This window comes from Lepeophtheirus salmonis, chromosome 13 (assembly GCF_016086655.4).
Source record: "Lepeophtheirus salmonis chromosome 13, UVic_Lsal_1.4, whole genome shotgun sequence".
Classification (NCBI taxonomy): domain Eukaryota; kingdom Metazoa; phylum Arthropoda; class Copepoda; order Siphonostomatoida; family Caligidae; genus Lepeophtheirus; species Lepeophtheirus salmonis.
The window spans coordinates 18,390,607-18,405,482 of record NC_052143.2 but is presented as its reverse complement, the minus strand read 5'-3'; the positions used below and the strand labels follow the sequence as shown (position 1 = coordinate 18,405,482).

Below are 14,876 nucleotides of genomic sequence, written 5' to 3'. Positions count from 1 at the left end.
AAGCTGCACAAACCTTACAGAGGTAGCCTTCTGACAAGTCAGCCAATGCAGCTTTGATGGCGGACTCCAAAAGTCTGACAGACCCGTGAAGCTTGTTGGAAATTCCATTTATACCTTTGTCTAGATGGAATAATCCAAAGGATTAAAATCGGTGGAGTTGGGAGCCCAAATGATTTTGGACAGATTCGAAAGAAGCTTGGTTCTAGAAAGCCCATTCTCCTTTGTGCCCAAAGTAATGAGATGTTTCTTCCCCCATGCTCTTGATTTTAATTCCAAGTCGTCTTTCATGATCCTTCAGAGCATAACTTCGCTCACTTTAATATTCTTGGCCATACCGCAAATCGTCCTTACTGGATTTCTAGCAAGGTAGTTTTAGACACAAATAATCATGACCTTTGTTCTTACTATTCGTTTCCGAACATTTCTAGACTTTCTGACCACTGTTCCTTGGGGTTCAAATCATTTTTTATTACTATACATAGCCGTTTGGCTGATCCTGAAGTTATTGGCAATCTCAGTTGTGGTCTTCTGGCGCGTGAGTATTTCCAATACAAGAATTATTTTTGCTTAAATTTGGTCGTCCTTGAAGATACCGACAATATATATAAATAAAAACAATCTAAAATTATTATTAGAATATAACACAAACCTCACTTAAGTAAAAATTCCTATCAAAACTGGAGCTGTGATAATTTATTTAAGTATAAACTTAATTTGGACACATGGGGTAAGAGAGAATAATGATTTAGATTTTTTTTTTTTAAATTTATCAAATACTTTTCAAAAATTAAAAGTAAGTTTTAGATTCTTACAACTGCTAATTTTAGAGAACATTTCAAGAGAAAGAATCCTTGGAAGACTCTAATTATTTTTTTGTTGAGTGGAAATGCTGATCATTTAAGTTCTTTCAATTTTATGAATAAATTCTGCTAGAATAAGCGGAATGGAACACTAAAGTCTCATATTTAGCGTTCAGCTTTCAACATTTTAAAAAAAGGTACCCTTCTCCTAAACGCCGGTTTCTTTCACAAGCCTGGCTATATATATTCAGCAATGACATACTTTCATCAAACATTAGGATCAAACGCGTCACACACTTTTCCTCGTGTGATTTATTTTCCATATAAAAAATATTATGAAGATCGTTGGTCCGACAAAAAAAAAACTTCTTCCACGTCAAAAGATCTTTCAACATCTACAACATCCCGAACCATTCAAAATGAGAATACATTTATAGCAGCAGATGCGTACGATAAAGGTAAATGTACAGTACTAACTTAAATCTGATACCAGAAGCGTCCGCCCACCGCCTTTGGACGCCTTGAATACATGAATGTCATATTTTTACTTTAATCATTTTTAGGTACTTGTATGACAAATGGTGGGAAATATTCAAATACAAAATGTGTATTCCCGTTTATCTATAAGGGGATCGAGTACTACTCATGTACTTGGTATATAAGTATTTATACTAAAAACCAACCCTGGTGTTCAACCAAAGTTGATGTTAATAATAATCATATCAAAGGAAACTGGGGAACTTGTGATCCCAACAAATGCCCAAAGCATTATCCACCAAGAGGTAGCATATTTATTTAAATGAAACATACTAAAATATATTTAATTAGGGCCTGTCAAAACAAACAGAAATCTTGAATGCCAATCAAGAAAAAAAATTAATATATTATTTAATTTGTTCTGTACAAGTTGTAATGTTCGTACAAGTTACGATATTTGTACAAATTGCAGCTAGTAGAAGCAAATTCTACAGTTTGCATTTAATTTGTTTTAGAATGCAGTATTTAATTTCAATATTGGTTGTTTGAATTACCAACTATTCATTAATACAATCGTTTCATTGTGATTCATTAAAATTACATAGTTATTATGTAACACATGGGCTGAAAAGTCCCAAGATTTACAAAATAAACACGTTATATGTTATGAAAATTACCTATACAAAATTTGTGGCTTCTAAGATGTCATCTTTATTAAACAAATCTTGTTCTATGTTTGAAAGGAGATAAAAGTTCGTTATTTCACCAATAAGGATAACAATAAAGTATTAATCATTTTTTTACTGTGATTAACTATGATGGGCATGATTCTAAACGATAAAAAATATTAGTAATTTTTTGGAGGGTAAAAATAGAATCACAAATGAATTAAGTTATCGTTCATTTTCTAAAAATGTAAAAAAAAGATAGGTGCTCTACACGGATAAACAAATTTTACCAAATTTTTGCTCGTTCTTTGTACCAAAAACAATTTTAGAAAAAAAACAATCAAACACTTTTTATAGTTGAAGAAAATGTATATGAAAATTATTTTATGTAAAGTAACTACAAATTTCCTCTTGGTATCTATATTGACTAAATAAACAATTTTAACCTTTTTCCATAATTTGATCGAGATTTGTGAACTAAATATGACTACTTAGGACAATGCAATTTCGCACATGTCATATTCATATCATATGACAACTTTTCTGCACCAGCCGTAATCGAAATTCATAAATTTTTGTGAATAAACCCACTTTAATGTGTAATTTTTGTCTACAAATTGCAACTTGTACACAACATATATAAATATGAACACCTCAATCTTTGAATTGTGAGCTTTGGATTCAAATAATTTAATATAGGTAAAAATTGAGAAAGAATTACAATAATTTTTTAAATTCTTTTTTTTTAAATTGTACCCTGGAATTTTTGTAATATTTCAATGTAATTTTGCAGTGCTTTCGAATAATAAAATAGTTATACTTATGTATATAATTGTTATAAAAGGAAGTCAATTAGTTAAATAATGTACATTTAATCCAAGTTGAATAATTTTTGAGAAAATCAGTTTGGTTTAGTGTTGACATGAAATTTACATATTATGTGCATACTCATCTTTTCAATCCCTAATATTTTCAAGAATGTGGTGTTCCGGCCAAAAAACGAAGACAGAAGCGAATTATAAGGGATAATGAGTTAGATATAAAAGAAATACCGTGGATGACATCACTAGGAATATTTGAAAAAAGAAAATGGATGCATAAATGTGGAGGTTCTTTAATCAGCCATAAATTTATCCTTACGTCTGCACATTGTTTGGATACTTCATATGCTAAAAGGTATCTATAAATATGATTAGCCGTAAACATTTAACACAGGGCAGGCTTCATAATTTCATTTTTTTAAATGTGTGACATATTTAGGGTGCACAAGCTATTCATGCTGCCACTTTGACGAGCTTTCTTGCGCCAACGCTTAGCCATTTGATTTTTTTTTGTTAGATAGGTTGTTCAAACCTGTACCAGTTGGAAAAAAATGGAATCATTTGACAAAATTGTTGCCCAAATATTTGGAAAAGTGAAAGAACCCTCAATAAAACCCACGCCGACAACATGGACGTTCTAGAAACCACGATGAAGCCCTGGAGCAACATGGTTACCAATGAGAGGCCTAGTATTTTCCAAGGAACCAAGTGGCGAAAGGCTACGCGCGCTTTCGGCCACGTATAGATACTGCAATGGAGGGTGGAAGGGATTTTATTGAATAAAATAAATTAGAATCCATCAAGCTTTCGGAATCCGGTTTTATTTTTTATTTATTTGATAACCGGCTGGGAGAGAAAATTGCGTTTAAAATTGTGGGCATGCAGATAGCTTGTGCACCATATCGACTATAGAAGTAATTGTGGGCTAAGAGTGGTTTGATTCTAAAGGCAAGATTCTAAAATTTTCTTGGAAATAAAGTCAATTGCTATCTTGCTTTGGAGTAGTGAGAAACGGGCGTTATAAGATACTTCGGGTTAAAACCCTCAACTTAATTATTTATCATGTAGGTTACTGAAAGAAAAAGTAAACTTTTTAGTTTTGATTTATGTTGAAATAATATGCACAAGTAAATATAATATGGAAAAAGGGGTAAGGGCACGAATATATAAAGATTCTTTATTTAAAAAATATAATTATGCTATGTACAAGTTGTGATGTCTGTACGAGTTGGAACTAGTACAAACTCAATGTACTAGTTGCAATTTATTCGTCTTAAAATGAACGATTCCATTACAACATTGATCATTTTAATGACTAAATATAGTATTAGATAGATACAAGTTGTACTATTTATTTATATATCTATATATGTAAACAGCTCTTTTGAGAAAAGTCATTGGAACCATCTACAATCTACATATTATGTCATTCAAAATTATTTACCTATTGAAGGGGGAGGTGGACAAATTATAAACATGGGGAAAAAGGAATTGACATATAATTATAATTAATTTGGGAAATACATGTTGGACTTACCGAAAGATCAAGACACTTGGTATTTTTTGCTACTTCAATGATTTTCATTGTATATCCAGGGGCGTCCGCAGGGGATGGACTGGAGGGGCTGTATCCCTCTCAAAATTTAGGAATTTTCCGATTTATTTTTAAAATAAGTCCCAAAACCAAGGCTTTCCCCCCAAATATAATCCTGTAGACTCCCCTGATATTAATATCTATTTTTTAGATTTAGTATTTGTATAAATATATGTCATAAAATATATTTATAAAATAATACTACATTAAAAAGCAGGATTTGAGTACAACCCCAAATCCCTCTAGAAAAAGGAAGAAATCTCTTTTATTTATTAGACGAGTCATATCTGTATCGGATAATTTTATAAGAATTAATTATCAGTCTGTCAAGTTTTTCTGATGTGTACTACATATTTTGCCTTATCATTATGTCAAGTTATTTGATTCCAAATGATAAAATACAGAGAAGGATAGATCATGTTGTCACATTTTAGTCAAACTAGTAATAAGAAAAAAGATTTAAGCATACATAATGATTTCCAATCAATTAATGGATGTATGACATATTCTCATGGTTGAATAAATACGTATATTTCCTTAGCTAAATATATTTGGTCACTTAAAATTATGTCTCGATCTGATATTTTAAGAATGATTAGTGTCCTTTAAAACATTGTTTTGCAAATTACAAATGCATATTTTTTTATTTAAAAAGTGTATACTTGAGATATGAGAAGATACGTGAAAATGGTTGCATTTTTAAGCTTGTACAAACTGGAATATAATCACTTGCTCAAGCAAATTGTATCCTCGCATGCTTAAATACAAATGTTTAACATCTCTGCTCATATGTTATGTGCCTATACATTTAAAAAAAATCAAAACTAAAGATGCATTTGTAAAATGCAAAACAAACAAGTGTGACAGTAGAAAACAAATGCTTTCAGGGTCACGGGTCATGATCCAATTATTCGTAAAATATCGGAACGGGAAATATTTTAAATTTTCCATTCGAATCAATGTAGTAGAAAAAGAAAGAAAGAAAGGGATGCATCAATGTGGAGGTTCTTTCATCAGCCATAAATTTATCCTTATCCGTGCATTGCTTAGATACTTATTTAAAAAGAAACAAAAATAGATGAAAAAATTATAGGGTCACAGTGGGTTTTCAATATACACGAGTCTATATTTAGGATATGCGCGTCTTTTTTTAAATAGTTTGCTAAGAAATGTATACTAAATGCCATAAATAAATCAAGAAACGGTTCAAAACAAGTGTTGATAGTCCCAAATACCTTATGGTGGTAGTTTCAATTAGTTGAGAAGATCTTCATCAACTTTACTATTTTATACCTACAATACAATAGGAATTACAAACTTTCACCACACCATACTTTCTGAGCTGCTTGAGCTTCTCATCAATTCATGTGACTCACAAGGTACGTCTACAGGAGGTGGACTGGAGGGTCTCTCCCCCCTAGTGAAAGAATATTTATCCTGACCAAGAAAAAATTGTTGAAGAAAAGGTCATTTAATCAAATCCTTGGAGAAACAAAGAATATTAATCTTTGAAATTTTTCCAACCCCTCCTGACCCAAGTTAATAAAAATAAATAAATATATATATCTTGCAGAAGCAGCTGCTTACGGGACTGTCCTACCTTGACTGTTGATGAGCTTTGGGGGCGAGAAGGAAGCAGTTGGATTTGTCGGTTGTTTAGAAAGAGATCTAGTTAGATTATAGAGCGATAGTGAGAGTAAAAGAGCATATAAGGAACCTTCTACATACGAGGAATTACATGTTAAGTTCTAACGCAGCAACTTCACCACAAGCTTCTGAACAAATCAAAGGAAAGAATTGAACCTCTTCTATATAGATCGTCACATGAATTCATTCTTCTTCAAGCAAAACGAAGATCCACACTGCAAGATCTCGTTACTTTTGCAGTGAATTTTATCACCTAATACTTAATAGAATTGGTGATGATATATGGAATAACATCAGTACAGCAATTAAACTTCTGGATTTCACACTGGTGTGAAATGATTGAACGAAACAAGGGTTTTGGAATAGGAAAATTCCCGAAAGTGGTTTAGTGGCGAAAAAGAAATACCTACAGTCAATTCACACAAACCTCTATTGTAAAACTAATCAAGAAGACTGCAGTCAGAATACACTCCCAAAATTTTGACTGAAATAAGTCCTTTTGTCTTAATACCCGACCACCCATATACACCCTACAAAAGTCCCACAAAATGTAAGAAGATCCACTGGATCAAGAAAATAATTGTGATTTTTTTTGTAACGGTTATTTTATTAATACATTTTCCGTATTCAAATATATACAGCGTGGCTCAGGTAAATCCGGACCATTTTTAAATACATCCTGAACAATACAGACAGCATCTAACTCGGTTATTATAATTTTAAAGTGAGAGATTAAGCCTTAGTTTTAAGTTAGTAGCGCACCTTTCAATTCAAAATAAGTATTTACGGTGTAAGAGACCCGGAGAAACACCATCATCGAACTTGCTTGCGCGAGACATAGTCCGGCGTACATTGAGAAGATGCTCAGATATCTAAAGAACACAGTCTACGACTTCTACAACTGCAGGGAGGAAGAGTGGACATAGAAGAGAAAAGTCTAGGAGTGATAAAAAACGAACTCTCATATTCCTTGTAGTCCTAAAAAGTTCCTTGAAGTCATATCCTGGGACTCCAATAACATGTTTGCCAAAAAAGCACCAGGTAAGCCGCACAACAATTTCTAGGGCCATAAACACTGATCTGACGATACCGTCATACAGCATATACAAAATACATATCCTTGCAGACAAAATGAAGCCACCCAGGCTGCTCACGGAAGGTATTTACTGAACAATTAGAAGTCCCTCGTTAACCGAATCATTTTTATTTGGATGAGAAACAATGGACTGTCGACAGTTCCCACAATATCCAGAACGACAAATGGATGGCCACAGAGAGAGTTAATGTCCTCCAAGTCTATATCAACAAGTTTCCGGTCAGCATCATTACACTTGAAGTCATTGGCACCAACGGCAGTAGTGCCCCCCCCCATCTTCTTTGAATCAAAGGAGAGGGTGGGTGGCGAGAGGTATTCTGGGCTCATGTTTGATCAAGTGGGCCAATAGTTTTGAGTTTCTGTTTTAACAAGACTCAGTCCCCTCTCAAAAGGTGCAAAAGACCTAAAACTTGTTTACAAAAGGGAAGGTGCCATTTTGGGACCCCCAGACCTGGCCCTCTAACTCCCCCTATATGAATCCCATGGATTACTTCTTTTATGGGGAGATACAAATAAAGGATTTTGCTGATTCCCTCAACAGCATTGACTCCTTGAAAGCTTCTATCATCATGTACTGGAACAAAGTCTCCCCCGTGGACGTGATCAAGGCCAGCAGATATTTTAGGCATCGTATCGAGCAAATTATTGGTGAGAATGGTAAACAGATTCAATGATTTTTTTCCTTTCTATTATATTATTAAATTTTTTTAGTAAAATTTCAAACCTCAACTTCATTCCGTAATTGATGAGGATGCAGTTAAATGTAGTCCTGATTTATCTGAACTACCCTGCATACGTTGAATTTAACCTCATCTGGGACGCGAAAAACTATAAATATACCCAAAATTAACCTAACAATAGCATTTTGATGAGCAAGAGCGGGTATAAGAGAAAACAATTTCTTCGGTATAAAAAGTCCGTAGGAATCTGTGTTTTAATAAAATAAAACCAAAATTTATACCCTCTTGAGCCGTACCAACTATTTGAACCATTTTAATTTTCAAAAATACCCATTTCTTTAGGGCGCCCTTCTGTAAACACCATAAACGCAATATATATATAGTTTTTTATGTTGTAAAGGAAATATACTTGAATTATCAAATAATGAAAGAAATAACACAACTTTTGTTACAAACACACTGCGAATAAGGAAAATAAAGTCCCGTATTAACATGAGAGAAAAAAAAATCATATTATTCAATTCAATTTTTTCCATATGATGCACAGGATATTTCTGTACAAAATACCAAATTTTAAGTAAAATCTATATTTAGTTAAGTGTTGTCTCCTTACCCATTGTGTGGTTATTAAAATATCAAAGTCATCTATTTAATAAGATATCCTTAAAGATCAACATCATAATTAAAGAAAAACAAAAGTTTTCTGATTTATAGAATTTGTTTTTTTTGCCTTATGGGAATGTTTTTCCATTTTAGCAGTGTTAATTAATTTTTATAAGTTGATTATTGTATGATTTAAAGCAGATGACTTAACATATTATAGACAAAAAATAACATTACTTAGGGTTTATATTTTTTTATTTATTTATATCAATCAAGAGCCTTCCGTTAGAATTTGTGTTATTTCATACTTTATCATTGATACTTATTTTGATAAAATTATCATTTGATTAGATATGCTGTGTACAAGTGTTGATGTCTGTAGAGGCTACATCTTGTATAAGTATATTGTACAAGTAACAATTTCCTCATCTTTATTGCATTTTTTAATTACAACATTAGTAATTATATTAAAGTAGTAAAAAATTACAAGGAATATTACAAAGAATTCAAGGAATATTCAATAATGACAGGATTCTCATCTCTAGTGCTGTAAATCATTCTTTTAAAATAATTCAATAATAATTTTTGGTTGCAACTTAAAATAAATCGCATCTTGCTTACAACATACAACATGTACGACTCATATATATTAATTAATAACTATAAATCCTCTAAATAATAATTAACAGTTGGCAACAAGGAAAATACACAAGGCTAGTTACCTTATATTTTTCTTTTCCCTTTTAATACACGAGGTTGGGAGTGGATAAAAAAGTTTGTCGTGATACATAAATAGATTTTATTCCGTAAACAAAAACATAAGTATCTCCACAGACGATTTACAGTTTTATATGTATATCCGAACATCATATTGCTATACAAATGGTAAAATTTAGATTGAATTATAGACAATACACTAACAATAATCAAAGCTCCCTATTGTGTCATTCCATGTCAAATAAATAACAAAAAAAAACAACCGACCCCCTTAGATTTGAGTAATTTTTAGCACACAGGCTCAAATTCATGAGTAACTCAAGTGTACCAAATTTCAGCACCTAATTTTTAGTAGCTCATGAAATGTTAATGCTCTTATCAGTCCCTTTTTGGAATAAAATATTCAGCGCTGCTTTAATGTTTTAGTACATGAAACTACTGTTTCTTGTAGATTTTTGGATCCAAAAAAATATGATACTTAATTCTCTTACTAAAGTAACCTAATTTTGATATCTCGCCCTGAGAGCTATGATAAAAAAGCCAGACTGATTTTTGCGATAGGATATTTAAAACATGTTGCCTAAGTTTAATTTCATAAAAGTTTGTCAATTTTTATATTATTGCTCAAGTACTTGCCAGTGTACTTCAGATTTGTTTTAAAACAATCAAAATGTAAGTAATAAGATATCTAAATATTCTACTTTTGACTTCATTTTTGGAATGATCACATTACAAAATATTCTAATACCAATTTCATGAGGTAAACTCATTTGGATCCAAAAATATACAAGAAACAGTAGCGTCCAGAACTAAAACATTAAAGTGACGTAGGAAATTTTATTCCAAAAAAGGGACTGGCATAAGTATCTATATCTCATGAACTACAAATAATAATTTGCTGAAATAATAATGTAAAAAACTCAAATGAAAAATCTAGATAGCTCTATAATATTTTAACCTAACTCCTTTCCTTATCTAATTTCTCTCTTTATTTTTAAGTTATCTTTCTTTTGTCTTTCTGGACAATATATTTGTTGTTATACAGCAGCATCTTAGATTAATAAAGAAATACCCAAACACAAGGATATTAACTTGATAATTTGGATCTATATCTTGTAAATAATTTTGTACATGCATATTTAATTTCAATTGTCTCTAAATATATAAAAATATATTTACAGTTATCGTGTAAGGCTTGGCAACGCTGACCTGAATATTCATAATTGGGTAAGACAGGCTTATATGGAAAATGATAAATCTGGGGAAAATGAAATTACATCCGCTATAAAAAGGACATATCTCCATCCCCGATTTGTGATGCATCGTCCCTATTTTGATATTGGACTTGCAGAAACAGAAAGATACATTGAGTTCACTGATTATGTTCGACCCATTTGTCTTCCATTCCATCCATCAAATGATGAGGCTCACGTGAATGATTTGGTCATTATAGCGGGGTGGGGCGAAAACGAAAATGGCACAGTTACAAATGAACTTCGTCAAACAAGATTGCAAGTTTATTCAAAAAAGTTCTGTGAGAATTTGTTTCCAAAAGGGAGGAGCGATAATTTCGATATTAATAACGCTGGGGGAAGCCGTATACTGTTGACTGAAGTAGAAAAAAAAATCTATGCTACATTAATACAATTTGAAATTCATTCTTAGGGCATTTCGCATGACCTTATTTGTATTGGGTCAGAAATTCAGCATACTGGAGCTTGCCATGGAGATTCAGGATCCGCTTCTATAAGAAAGGTGATTGATACAATGAGAGAACCATATTTTGAGCAATTGTTTATTGTTACAACTGGCACAACTTGTGATACAACAGCTACTATTTATTCCAAAATTAATCATCCGGAAACTCTTCCCTGGATAAGGAGAATAGCTGGTATGACACGGGTTATTAGAAATAAAGGGCGTTAAGATCAAATCGGCGGATTTGTCAAAAATCTTTAAATTATCACTGATGCCTCTAGCATCAAACTCATAATCTTCAGCAATCTGTTTGATGCATAACAAGCTGCTGATTCGTGTTGCCAGACCCAATGCAGATCTCCAGCAATGATATGGATCCAAGGCAGTATAAATTCTGTTTCTAGATGGGTCATCAATCGATCATGCTTTGAACTTTTTGTATGAATTCTCTTGTTCTGACTTTCCTGGACGACTTCTTGATGGCTGATGATAGATCTGGGATCATCAGTCTTCAGAAGAGTCTTACCTAAGATTGGACGCCAGTCATATTTGAGAGCTCCCGTTTTGAAATCTCTATGTTTTGGAGAATCTTCGTCGTCACAGAGCAACGCCGTTCCTCCTCTGTAAATTTATTCTTGTAACATCTGGAGCAGCTCTCGCCATGATGGCCAAAACTTCACTAGAGTTTGTTTATACAAAAAAGTTTCTAAATAAAAATAATAAAAAAGATACAAAATGGGAAATAGTTGGGGCATATCCAAATCGCCCGGACGAGCAAGCGTCTATTTGATCTTAACGTCCAGTATCTCGATTCAGACATACAATAGGTGTACAATTTTATTTAGAAATGGAACATCACTTAGTGGTCATTGGAGGTTTTAGCCCCAATCGAACTAATAAACTCTTGAGAGATGTTGAGTTCATTTCATCAAAGCCAAACAATATTTGCCAGAATAAGATTGACTTTTTAAATGGTAAACTCACCAGAAACTTTTACCATAGTGCGGCTGCTAGAGGCAGAGCTGGAATTGTAGCAAGAGATGCATTGTTTGTCTGTGGAGGAACTAATTCTGTGGAACATTTGGTAAGTATTTATATTTAAGTATATATATGTTGTTTATTGTTACATAATAAGTATTTTAATTCTGATGACTTCACTATGTCATCTGAGAAAAAATTGTTCCATAAGCAAAAGAGATCCAAAGTAACTTCTACAAAAAAAAGAAACAAAAAAGTTAATTCAATTAAAGAATAATTGATTAAAATTCATACCGTATCAGCCCAAACTACTTACAAAGACTCCGTAGTCTTTTTTTGACTCAGGCTTGCATATTCTAAAAAAATCGCTCGTCCCGATTATTTTATTGTTTCCATTCCATCCCCATGCTATGATCATAGTTAGTGATGTAAATTGTGTGTATTTTGTAGCTCACCCGTTTTTTTTTATGTAGTAATCTGAAGAATAAATTTCCTTTTCCTTAGCAAAAGAAAATGCAACTTGTACAATATGATTCTACAAGTTGCAACCACTACATACATCACAATATGTTGACAATATATATCTATATATATACTTTTAAAAAAGATGTGATCAAATTCATGTGAATTTTTTATCTGGCCCGTTTTTTGGAACTCCAGTCCAAATTTCCAATTCGTTTCACTCGTAATCTTTCCAAAAATAAAATGCTTGGATCGAAAGCAATCAAACAAGTTGAATTGATGAATAATATTTCCGATATAACACTTCTTCTTCTTGGATGAAAGTGATGAGTATATTGTGAAGAACATACATATTTGTCATCAAATGTACTAAGTCAGGAAACAGAAAAAAAAGTAAAGCATAAGAAAAAAAATTTAAGAAAAAAGGAAAAATATGACAGAACACCATATCTAATATTGTTCATAATATTGTCAAGTATTCTATAAAAAGGAATAATATCCTTGAGACACTTCCTCCCCATATACTTGTTGAGATATGTCAGAGGTTCCCAAGGTTACAAAAAGGCTGCCCAATCGTCCGAAATGACAGTTGTTCTAAGTAAAACGTAAAAACTTATTTGAACATTTGTGATTGATAAAATTATTACACAATTTAGTGATATTTAATTATACTGTATATTAAGAGTTCATAAATAAATAATTAAGTTTCAACATGGGACATAAATATAAACTGTAAACTAAGTGTCAATATGATAAAATTTGATTTGTTTATTTCTTTTAAATAAGAAACTTAATTTAATTTACATTATATATAATAGACGTGTTTATTTTTGATTATTTACTATTATTGTATAGTTATTAGGTATAGAAATATATAGTAAAAGCTGCCACGATTGTATAATTCTACATATAAACTTATTCCAACAGTTATGATTGATAAAATCATCACAAAATCAAAGGTTAATTAATGAAATATAATATAAAGACTTATTATCAGGTAACAAATAATTAAGTTTGAATAAGGACAATGCCTATATACTGTAAACTAAGCTTAAAAATATTTCAACTAGGCTTTGAATTCACTCTTGTACGACATCATCGATGTCTAAGAAGAAAACACACAGTTCGAATTTGTACTTTACGACTTCCTTGAAAAGTATTCCTTAAAGTAATTCTACTGCAATGATTTCATAATTATATATGATCTTCTCCGCCCTCATTCCTCATTCGACGGATGGACTCCGAGAGGTCTCACCCTCTTCCCTCCTCCAAATACTCCATAAAAACTAAATTCACAACTTCTTCCACGAAAAAAGACCTTCCATCTACTTTTGTGACCATTCAAAGTGCTAATTATCCGAATAACTCGAAAAAGTCGAGATCTTTCCCTCTTCCTCAGTCAATAAATTCTTCACTTCACTTAGTATCCCTATGCTTGACGTTAGCAAGTTATTTCCTTATTATTAAAAGGATTGAATTTCAACTATCCTCTCTCGCTATCTCTAATTTAGAGATAGAAAGAAAAGTATGGCGTGCGGGGAAAATTGTACAGGATACCCGTAATCTGAAGGATCAATTTTATTTTCCTTAGCTGTTATCATTATCCTTTAACTCCTGAGAAGTGAACTTCCTTTCCTAAATAGATTCAATTATATTCAAAACCTGATTGAAAGTTCGTCTCTGCTCATAAAAGACGGAGAGTACACTTGAGGGTTTATTGCAGAGTTATTATTGTAAGTCTTTTTTCGACATCGGAGTAATTATTGCCAATTTCTTTGTTATTTGCTTCTCTCCTTCCTCTTTTGCCCCAGGTGATTGTAGCTGATCTTATAAAGCCTCATAATAGCTAAGCTCCTCTCCTCCAAAACATTCTTCAAATTGTTATGGTTGCCATTTTGATTTTAGTTTTTTGAACATGCCTAAATACTTATAATTAATTATTATCACTAATTGTACGTGTGTTTGTTGGATTAGGTCCTGATTTTTTAATTCTGTAAGCTGATCTGACCCTAAAAGAAATTTAAAAAGCAAGTGATGAGCAGAGGAGTAAAAATAGTCCTAGAAAGCAGGAGTGGTTTTTTTAATAGGTAATTTGAACAGGAATTTATATTTTTCGAAGTTGGTGTAATTATTACATAATTCTTTGAGAGAAAATATGTAAGTATAAAGTAATAACCAGCACGTGTGGTCATGAAATACGAAGAGTAAAAATAAAGATTTGCTCAGAAGTTATAAGCAAAAGTCCATGTAGGACTCAGTGTAGAATTGAGAAGCGACAGTGATTCAAGCCTTTATATCCCTATATATTTGTTTATTGCTATTATTTAAGACACGTCTGACGGGGTTTTGAATATATGACATGTTTGATACGCGTGTACTGGTAGAAAAGTATCCCATGATTATTCCAAGACTATATCCGGATAACACACTTTGTTATACCGGTAGTTGCATAAATACGCGGACTAATTTTTAAAAGCTGATATCTCGAGGTTCCATGACCAGAAATAAAAAAATCCAGCACAAGTAACTCGGTAAATCTTTTGGATTTGTTTTTGGTGTTCTTACTCGCATCAAACCAAGTCGTTTACGATGAATGACGAGGCCCAACGTCATATGGTTGCCACTCTCCTCCGCC

General features: G+C 32.3%; 1 protein-coding gene and 1 long non-coding RNA gene across 5 annotated transcripts in view; one reads left to right on the top strand and one right to left on the bottom strand.

The window, feature by feature from the left end:
* The window catches only part of LOC121128752 (uncharacterized), a 47,826-nt gene that overhangs the window by 7,406 nt on the left and 25,544 nt on the right, over positions 1 to 14,876 (top strand). For all 4 annotated transcript variants that reach the window (XR_011783250.1, XM_040724356.2, XM_071892886.1 and 1 more), the window contains 6 exons: positions 1,079 to 1,258; positions 1,364 to 1,582; positions 2,923 to 3,121; positions 10,285 to 10,717; positions 10,769 to 10,994; positions 11,647 to 11,885. Coding sequence is in view for 3 of the 4 variants with exons in the window: in XM_040724356.2 (XP_040580290.1) it covers positions 1,079 to 1,258; positions 1,364 to 1,582; positions 2,923 to 3,121; positions 10,285 to 10,717; positions 10,769 to 10,994; positions 11,647 to 11,885 (1,496 nt within the window). In the remaining variant the exon portion in view is untranslated. The remainder of the gene's footprint in view (positions 1 to 1,078; positions 1,259 to 1,363; positions 1,583 to 2,922; positions 3,122 to 10,284; positions 10,718 to 10,768; positions 10,995 to 11,646; positions 11,886 to 14,876) is intronic.
* Positions 11,881 to 12,945, bottom strand: LOC121128755 (uncharacterized). The gene is made up of 2 exons (XR_005868267.2): positions 12,074 to 12,945; positions 11,881 to 12,012 (listed from the first exon to the last, which is right to left on the bottom strand). It is a non-coding gene; the product is annotated as an uncharacterized lncRNA (long non-coding RNA).